We start from the raw sequence: 10,000 nt of genomic DNA on the forward strand, positions 1-10,000 counted from the left end.
TTGGCCTTGCCTTAGGCTAGTCCTGTGAATGGCAAAGATACTGTAAATAAGACCTATTTTGAGTTTGCACCCACAAACCAAGGCTTAGCTGGCTAGCTACTGCTGTAGTATAAATGCTACAACAATCTTTATTAAGATTTGTCAGTTTGGACCAGTCAGTCAGCTCATCTGTAACCTATTTTGTCAACAGGAGAGAATCAACACCTGTGGATGTCACAAGTCATTGATTTGATGGGGTCCAGCTAGAGCTAGCTACAGCTATGTCTGTGGCCTCTCTCCTGCGAAGTGCCATGAGGTAAATAACCCACTATAGTACTTACATCATACTTACATTATCACCTGCACTCAGAATTGATTTTGTGAAAAGGACCACTGTTGTTAGTGATGTAATGCATAGTTTCCAAAACTTGGTCCTTGGGCCCCCCTGGGTGCATGTTTTGGTTTTTGCACAGGCTAAATAGCTGATTCAAATAACCAACTCATCATCAAGATTTGACCATTTTAATCAGCTGTGTGGTGCTAGGGCAGAAACCAAAACGTGCACTGGGGGGGCTGAGTTTGGGAGACCCTGATGTAATGCACAGCAGGCTCCCTTTGGACTTCATAGTGATCATAGTGACAACCCTTTATCCTCCCACTCTGGTCCATGTTGTTTTTCAGAGTGGGGAACAGACATGTCGCAGCACATTTGGTCCATCAGAGAGCTCTTTCAGGGGCAGATGCTATCAATGCACTGAGACCGTTCTACTTTGCAGTGCACCCAGACTTCTTTGGCCAGCATCCCAGGGAAAGGGTGAATGATTATGTCCTGTCATAGGCCAAAAGAGCAATAATGTCCATGTATCATAGAATTATGTCGTAGGGCAATTCCACGGCGACTTAACAATTCCCATTCAACATTTTGACAAAAACACATTTACTTGAAGAACAGTGTAGATGCAGCATAAACCGTCATTCTGTTACCAAACTTTGCATCTGCACTATTATTCAAGTAAATGTGTTTTTGTATAATGTTCAGTTGTATTTGTTAAAAGTAGTCCTTGTGCATAGAGTTGTATGGTTTGTTTAACTTTGCATTCATTGTTTTTTTGTTTGACATTTTAAATATATTTAAAAGACATTTAAAATATGAGCCTCATCATTCTGTTATCGTGGAATTGCCAATCAAAACGGTATTTGTGTAATTCTTTTCAGGAAGTGAATGAAAATTCCCTCAAGAGACTCAATGGTTATTTGGAAAACCTTCAGAAACCGGGGACCCGCTCAGTCCAACCAACAAAGCTCACCTTTTATGTCCGGGAAATAAAGGAGAAGGAGGACATTCAGAAGGACGTCCTTCCTCCTGGTAATGTCCTTTTATCCTGCTTAAAATGTACACTATACAGTATTGGTGTTTCTTGATCATTTGTTTTTTTCATACCGTTTCCTCTGAGAGAGTGAGTATTATGCGTGGATGCATTCCAAATGACACCCTATGTACCCTGGTTAAATGTAGTGCACTATATAGAGAACATGCTGCCATTTGCAATTTAGATATTTTTTGTGAATGACTATGTTTGTAATACATTTGACCACATGTCCCAGGGTTCCGTTCGGTCAGCTTCACTCTGCAGACCAAGGATGTCCTGACCACCGTAATGGACGTGCTGAAGTCCTGCAGTCTGTCCACAGAGCACGTGAAGGAACTGAAGGCCAGCTCAGAGTCACCCAAGAGCCAGCAGCCAGTGTCTGGGCATGGGAACCCTTTCTACAGGCCCATCAAATGGGACAAAAGCTACTACAGCTTCACTGGCTTCAGAGACCCAGAGCAGGAGCTGAAGCAGGCCAAGAAAGTAGAGCCCACACTAAGGTACTGTATAATGACTACCTAGCCAAAGCAAATGGTAACTTCTTATGTATGTAGAATGACATAGACATTAGCATTGCTTTAGCTTGATCACTTTTTAACTGTCAACTCAAATTCACAGATGCATTCCGAAGACGGGTTTAAATAGAAACAAATGATCTTGCTGTCTTTGTCACTGCCTGTGTACTTGTGTTCCTCTAGTTGGCTCATTCCACTCATGCCTTGAGAGAAGTGACATGCTCTACAAGCGAGCCATTGGTCTGTCTGAAGAGTTTGTCTCTCTGCTGCAGCTTGTGGCTGAGAAACCATGAGAAGGAGGCTACGAAGAAGCAGAACGCCAGTGTCCCTCGACGGGAGGAGCTGAAGAGACTCAAGAAGGAATTGTGTCAGAAATTTGCCTTGGAAGATATTAGGTAATCATCAACACTCTGAACAACAGCTGTTCCATTATAATAGAAGAAGAAAACATTGGTGAGTTTCATTAAGTGCACCAACTCCCATGCAGATAGAAAATGGTGCAGAGATGCACAAATCAAAATGTCACATGCGCCGAATACAACATGACTCTGATGCACAGTGCTGGTCCTATGAAGTAAAGTGCATGGACCCTTCAGCTTCATAGGGTGCATGTTTGAGTGAGTTACTGTTTGACTGGGTTCTACTGGCCTGCGGTACAACAGAAGGTGGTCAATGTCATTCCAAAGTAACATATTATCAATGTTCTGGAGACTTTGAGCCTCCTGTTGTTACATCATGACTGGGGATCTCTGCTCCCACTTGAACACCTGATCTGAGGACAATACCTCCTCCCTCCTGCAGGTGGCAGCGCAGCTGGGGAGTGACTCACAGATGCTGTCAGCTCCAGAGTCTGAGCCGTCTCTCCCAGCAGAACCCTGAGGCTGTGCTCAACCTGCGAGGTATACGCACCTGGAAGAGAGTCGGCTTGAATTGTTCTATTCTGTTGACATTTTGAAAGATGTCCTGACTGACAGAGAATGATGAGTGAATTAAAATTATGTATGGTAAATTACTTTATGCATTCCTTATTTTCTTTTAGGACACACTATAATATTCACTGACCAATCAGGGATGAATGCCTCGGGTCATGTGATGCTGGGAACAATGGATGTTCATCACCAATGGACAAAAGTATGGCACATGTTACATTTCAGATGGAAAAGTTACCAGTCTTTTTTATTCTCCTGTTGCTCATGTCCCGTGTTTGTTTGTGTGTGCGTGTGTACATGTGTCCTAGCTGTTTGTGAGTCTCCCCAGCTACCGTAGCCTGCTCCAGCAGACAGAGTGGCTGAAGGAGAGGATCAGCCATGTGTTGGGAGGTATTCAGGTAATTAACGTAGAGAGACTGGGACCTGTACAGCCTATAGAGGAACACTGCAGCATCCTCAACACCTTCCATAAGAGACTACTGGCCCGACGCCTAGCCCTGCATCCCAGGAGCCTGCAAGGTCTGGCCATGACCCTGGAGAAGTAAGAGACTCTTCCCTATCCACCCACACCACAGACCATGTACCCGACTGTCTACCAGTGGGCCAAAATACTCTGTTTATGCAGCACATTCCTGTTCAAGGGTGTGATTTTGATGCTACTGTAATACCAGTCTGTAGAGTGGGGGTCCCGAATTACACTGAACAACAATATAAACGCAACATGCAACAATTTCAATGGTTTTACTGAATTCATATCAGGAAATTAGTCAATTTGAAATAAATGTATTAGGCCCTAATCTATGGATTTCACATGACTGGGCAGGGGCACAGTCATGGGTGGGCCCGGGAGGGCATAGGCCTACTCACTAGGGAGCCAGGCCTACCAACTGGAGTACCAGGCCCAGCCAATCAGAATTAGTTTTTCCCCGCAAAAGGGCTTTATTACAGACAAAAATACTCCACAGTTTCATCAGCTGTCCAGGTGGATGGTGCATGTGAAGATGTGGAGGTCCTGGGCTGGTGTGGTTACACGTGGTCTGCGGTGGTGAGGCCAGTTGGACATACTGCTAAATTCTCTAAAACGACATTAGCGGTTTATGGTAGAGAAATTAACATTAAATTATCTTGCAACACCTCTGGTGGATATTCCTGCAGTCAGCATTCCAATTGCATGCTCCCTCAACTTGAGACATCTGTGGCATTGTGTTATGACAAAACTGCACATTTGATTGTCCCCAGCACAAGGTGCACTTGTGTAATGATCATGCTGTTTAATCAGTTTCTTAATATGCCACACCTGTCAGGTGGATGGATTGTCTTGGCAAAAGAGAAATGCTCACTAACAGGGATGTAAACAAACAAATGTGTGCACAACATTTGAGAGAAATAAGCTTTTTGTTCATATGGAACATTTTCTGGAATCTTATTTCATCTCCTGAAACATGGGGCCAACACTTTGCATGTTGCGTTTACATTTTTGTTCAGTAATCATTTAGCTGTGGGACGACTTTTCCTGATGGCCGGAACATCGTTATAAATCATTTGGAACCCAAACAGATATAGTATTTCACAAAAGCAGAATCATTTCAAACCTTGATTACATTGGGATAGGATCACATAAGCCTTGCTATTTATGTGTGGGAGATTTCTTAAATTAAAATCACTTAGAGATTTTTTTGTTGTGATTTTTGTATTTTATGTCCAACAACAACAATTCCCAAAAACGTTTTTATTATTATTATTATTATAGATTTATTTTGCTCAGAACTTGGAGGGCCAAATGAAATCACCGGCGGGCTGCCTAGAGGGGAACCTGGTGTAGAGGCATGTGAGAGATTCCCCAACCACTGATGATGTACCTGTGGTGTTTTGTCCCAGTGACCGCTCCAGCCCCAGCCTGCATGAGATGGGTCACTTCATCATCCCAGCCACCTGTGAGCCCAGCAGACTACAGACTTTCCTCCAGAGCATGGCCTGTGAGGCCCGACAACGAATCAAACACAGGAACCAGTGAGTGTCTGTCAACCTTGTCTTCCTGCCCTCCTACTTCCTACATGTCTGTGTACGTTGTTGTATTGATTATTCCTCGGTCTGTGTGTGGCTAGGCGTGCTCTGTGTGTGACCCTGACCTGTGTCCGTCCCCCAGGCTGCAGAAGGAGGAGGAGGAGGTACTGCTCCACTGCCTGGAGGCTCTGGCCCTGAGGAATCTGTCCAAGGAGCCCAGTGTCAGACACAACCAGATGATCCCCTGCTGCAGGCGGTTGCTGGAGGAACGCTCCCCCCTCATGGAGGGCCTCCGGGTGGAGGTCTCCCACTTCTACTCTGTCATGCAGGACGGGGACTTGTGCATCCCCTGGGACTGGCAGGGCTGAGGGGACAGGGACAGGGGACATGCTGCAGCACGCCTGGTTGAACCAGACTCAATGCTATCCTCACCATGTCTACCACCAAGCAACACTGCAGCTGCCACAGAGAAACAAACCGACCAACTCTCACAAGGTCAATCACGTTATCCTTCTACTGGAGAGGACAGATAAACAGACATACTCTTTTCACACTATTGTGCTGAACCAGGGCCCGGTTTCCCAAGAGCATCTTAAGGCTGAGTTCATAGTTAGAACCTTCGTAGGAGCATTGTTAAATCTCTGAACTGTTTTCCAAAGCCATCCTTACTAAAGTTGCACTTAAACGCTTGTTATTTACCGCCTGCCTCAGATCACTCCGAGAACTGCTAGTGTTATTTTTCCCTTCCACTAAACATAGACTCAAGATGCTTCTCTGTCTCTCTGTGACCACCGATAACTTCACAACGATGTTGACTGCAAATATAGAGTTGCCGATGCCTTTGCAATCGTTAGAAACAACCAAAGGATAAAAAACCCCGATATGACTGCATTCAGATATAAATAGCCTACCTACCTACAGTACAGTCTACATAGGCCTATATTTCCATTAGTTTTATTCATCTATTTGGCTACCATCTGTCATTTCTGCCTTTATATAGTTCATGATGTGTCAAATCTTGATTTAGTACATTTATTATAGGATAAGCATTAGAATAAGCCGCCTCAGTATTTGCAGCCAGTCAGTATTGTGGAATAATTATAATTTTAAGGTAAGATATTAATGAAGAAAGCTGATCTGAATTCTTTCAATCTTTGGCCATTGTAGGAAAGGTGCATCGTTAAAACACTCGTAAGCCTAAATCCCATCGCTATCGAGAAGCCAGGCCCAGTACTGTGCTGGCTTGCATACGTTCTTTTCATAATGTCCTTTCCAGCACGTTCCGGTAACTATGGTGGATAGGATGGGTAACCAGACCAGCTCAGCTTGGTTTAGTAGTGGGAAAATGTTTGGTCAGAGCAGGCTGGTGCAATAGAGTTAGTTTGTATTAACCAACAAGAAGGCCTAGTATCTTGAAGTCAGTCAGTGTTCAGGAAGGTGTGCGTGTGAATATACCAACACAGAGGAATAGTATCAATATTTTCATTAGGTGTGTATGAGGGAAAACAAGATGTTTGTTAATGTAGTACAGTGGCACTTTATATTGATTGTGTTGTTTTAATGAACATTTGAGTAGTATTTCCCAGACGATCTACGAAGATGACTATTACACTATTCAAATCTATTACACTTGCCTTTAAACTGTACAGAAACACACTTTGCTATCACAAAAGAAGAGCTAAGAAAAGAAATGGCTCGGTATTACGAGCTGTCTCATACGATGACCGGAACGGGAGACGTCATATACTGTTGCAGTGTTTAAACTCTACACTAGATGGTGTGCTCTAAACTCAGTATGGGGTTCATTGGTTTTTGTAATGAAATATACATTTCCGAGGGAGATTTGATGTTCTGGTGTTTCTCAGAGTAGGAGTGCGGATTTAGGATCAGTTTGGCCTTTTAGATCACAATAAAAAAAACATTACATGGACAGGGGAGACCTGATTCTAGATCAGATGTTTGATACATAGAGCCTATGGTTAGTGGTCTACTGTAGGTTGATCTGGACTGAAATGGGCACCAGCTATTAGAAGAAGAGCTAAAGTACTGGAAGTGGATCCCACCACATTCATGCAGCTCTCGATGGGACAGTCAAATGGAATGAAGACTTCATACTGTAAAATCAAGTAATACTAACTGCATCAGTTACCTGACTAGCTAGAATACTGTCGACAGCTGGGAACAATAATGAATCATATGTTTGTTTTTACCTCTTAACTTTAACACAACCAATACCACAGAATAAAGACCTGCTAAAAGATGGATCATTGATTTAATCTAATATCATTTAGAGATGCTAAATGACGAATGTAAAATGTCCATGACTATTGCTGGATTTAACACTATTTCAACATTCTTGTTTGTTTGCCATTGTCCTTCACAAAGTGTGTTGTAACTTGTTGCAGAGCTGACTGACTCCATCCCTAATCAGCTCTGTGCTGAACGGTTGTCAAAAGCCAATTTGATCCAAACACACCCATTCATAAACTCTACATGAACATGTGGATGTCTCTCTCACTCTCCCAGAGTGATAAATGTGTGTTGAATTAGATGATATGAAGTCCCTTCCTCCTCTGTATACTGAGCCAGAACTATATAAATAGATAATGTGTTTATTTAAATCAGTGGTCAGAACAGCCTCTTCAAAGAAATAACAGATCATAGATCCACCATCACCTGTCTGCCTGTCGGTCTGACTGTCCAGCTCCTAGATTCAGGGCCCGTAAAAAGTAGTGCACTAGGGAATAGGGTGCCATTTTGGATGGACCCTGAGGCAGGGTGGGATGGATATTAGCAGAGTAATTCTTAGATTTTTAGGGGACATTAATAGACAGGGGAGGTTGTGTCCTGCCTAGCATGGGGTTGGCCTTCTAGCAGTGCTGGTGTTAGTCATCCTGCCTCTTCATTGTGCAGGATATGGGTTTGGTTGGTTTATGGCAAGCTGATCCTGATCGGCCACTTCCTCCTAGTTAGAGAGGAACCCCCTCTGAGTTTGAGTGTTGTGCCATTAAAGCCATAGAGGTCATGATGCTAAATCAGACTGTTTTGAAACAGGACAGCCTTTAATGATTTATACCTGAGCTCCCACTGTTGTTACCATACCTCCCCTGATCTAACGTAGTCTGGGTACCAGTCTTCAGAACTAACATTCCACTCCTTCCCACTCGTCTTTGGCAAATGACAAGAGTGGCAAGGAATCGAATGTTATTACTGAACAGAGACAACAACCAGGCTAGCTCTAACACACCGTTATTACCATACTGCTCCTGCTCTGATGCGTTTTCACAGACCTGGGAGGGGGGCGTTCACTATCAATTACCCCATTTCATCATGACAAGAGGCGGCGACCTGACCAGCGCTTGGCCCTCTTCTGACTGTGGTAAAGGTTTTAATCAAGTGCAATAAAGTTGGCCATTATTCTGTAAAATAACAAGGGCCATCAATATCTTTACTGTCAAATGAAAAGTAATGGGAAGACAAACATGCTACCTTTCCTGTTATTTAGGTTGCTGGGACAATAACTTGAATGTCCCTGGCTACTTCAAAGTAGATCATATTTCTGGTTCTGAACTGAATGTTTCTGATCACTCTACTCTCTTTCCCAGCGTCATCTCACTTCCTTTAGTAACCAGAAAATACATCCTGGCATTATGATCATAACATTCAGTTCAGAACCAGAAATACGATCTACTTTGAAGTAGCCAGGGACATTCAAGTTATTGTCCCAGCAACCTAAATAACAGGAAAGGTAGCATGTTTACCCACCCGGGACTTTTGATTTGACATTCAGATATTGATTGGGGCTTGGTATTACTGGTGTACATGGGATTCCCATGTTTTATGTCTCCGAGTCTTTCACAGATTTGATTTCCCAAGTGTAATAAGACGCAGGGAAGGGAGACATGCATGTTAGAAGTTGACCCCGTGCCTACCCCCCGGCCATCAACACAAGTGCTGTGGAACTGTCCTCTTAGTCTAATGGTTAAGATTGGTTGGTTGGTTCCTCCCGTTGGAGACTCGGGTTCAGATCTCGGCTGGTTAGACGGACAACCAAGTTGTCTTTGGCCATTTCCAACACACGTTCCTTGACTCTTTCTTTCCATAGTGCCCCAGTCCTAGTAGCCTCTTGGGTTTTTCCTCTGAGCAGGATTGGGCGGGGCCAGCTCCTTATCCAGGACTGGATAATGTGGTCAGAGCTCTGTCACCCAGGCTGGCATCCCACTGCTTATTTTGGACTGACAACATGTAAAGGATAAACCTCACTGGGGTTCTCCTGTCCTGGCCACTGTCTGTGTGTGTGAGATATTCCTGGAGACTGAACCCAAAGCACAACATCAATGGCATGGCCTTCACAGAGCCATGCATGAGTAGGCATTGCTTGTCCGTCTGAGACAGGGCGAATGGATACGATCATGATCAGTCATTTATTTGTTCACATTCAAAGTGGGCATTAGAGTTGTTTAAATAAAACGTTAGCATTAATTAGGCTACTTACTGCAGTTTAAATACAAATGATTGCGTTTTTAGTTGTTTTAAATACACAAGCCAGAGAGAAAGTTTGATTCAGTTTGCCTGGTACCATGGAACCAATGGAATCGTCTCAAAAGTGTCAAATGAAATTAAAGCCAGTCTATCATTTTTTCCAGGAAATTAAATATTGAAATAGATCCCTTGTTTTTGCACAACTGCTGTTTGAGGTCTACGCCACGACATATTGCATTCTATATTGTAACATTTCCAATTAAAATGTTACTGTTAAAATGGCACGAATAGGGAGACGCTAGTATGTAACTGCCCAGCCCCGCTGTCCAACAAAGTCCCCTTCCGTGTGATGAAACGGAAGTATGCTCACGGCTGCAGGATTAGAGACATTCAGGGCATTTTCGAGAAACTCACGTCCTGCAGTTAACATGGCACATAATACACATATATATAGTAACACCGTCGTTGTACCTCTTGATATGTGGTTTAGTTCAACATGCGTAAAACGCGTGCACAAGCGCAAATGAACACAATTCCATGGAACGCTTCATTGCACGGAACGAATGGATTCATTCTGCGCTGGCGGATGGTCAAGGGAAGCCAGGGGAAAACGCTGGACATTTGATCTCAAGAAAGTGCAGCCTTTTATTGAGCACAACGAATGTATCACAGAGAGCATTTCGTTCAGAGAAGGTATCATAGAGTAACAAATCCTTTTTGG

At 43.5% G+C, this 10,000-nt stretch overlaps 2 protein-coding genes across 4 annotated transcripts in view; both read left to right on the forward strand.

Moving 5' to 3' along the window:
- The window catches only part of tcaim (T cell activation inhibitor, mitochondrial), a 7,594-nt gene extending 535 nt beyond the window's left edge, over positions 1-7,059 (forward strand). The window contains exons 1-11 of one of the 3 annotated variants that reach the window (XM_031812022.1): positions 24-42; positions 191-295; positions 661-793; positions 1,195-1,345; positions 1,585-1,849; positions 2,137-2,259; positions 2,666-2,763; positions 2,904-2,995; positions 3,102-3,334; positions 4,672-4,803; positions 4,940-7,059. In XM_031812022.1, coding sequence (XP_031667882.1) covers positions 261-295; positions 661-793; positions 1,195-1,345; positions 1,585-1,849; positions 2,137-2,259; positions 2,666-2,763; positions 2,904-2,995; positions 3,102-3,334; positions 4,672-4,803; positions 4,940-5,165 — 1,488 coding nt within the window. In that variant the 5' untranslated portion in view covers positions 24-42; positions 191-260 and the 3' untranslated portion in view covers positions 5,166-7,059. Of the gene's footprint in view, positions 1-23; positions 43-190; positions 296-660; positions 794-1,194; positions 1,346-1,584; positions 1,850-2,047; positions 2,260-2,665; positions 2,764-2,903; positions 3,335-4,671; positions 4,804-4,939 lie in introns of those variants that run through there. The other 2 variants (XM_020477271.2, XR_004206649.1) reach the window with 2 other exon arrangements.
- Positions 7,060-9,610: 2,551 nt separating this feature from the next.
- LOC109885426 (E3 ubiquitin-protein ligase TRIM71) overlaps positions 9,611-10,000 on the forward strand; it is a 24,860-nt gene continuing 24,470 nt past the window's right edge. The window contains exon 1 of the mRNA XM_031811912.1: positions 9,611-10,000. This exon is cut by the window's right edge and continues 1,372 nt beyond it. The gene's annotated coding sequence lies outside the window, so the exon portion shown is untranslated.

The sequence above is a fragment of the Oncorhynchus kisutch genome, unplaced genomic scaffold (genome assembly GCF_002021735.2).
Source record: "Oncorhynchus kisutch isolate 150728-3 unplaced genomic scaffold, Okis_V2 Okis02a-Okis13b_hom, whole genome shotgun sequence".
Lineage (NCBI taxonomy): Eukaryota > Metazoa > Chordata > Actinopteri > Salmoniformes > Salmonidae > Oncorhynchus > Oncorhynchus kisutch.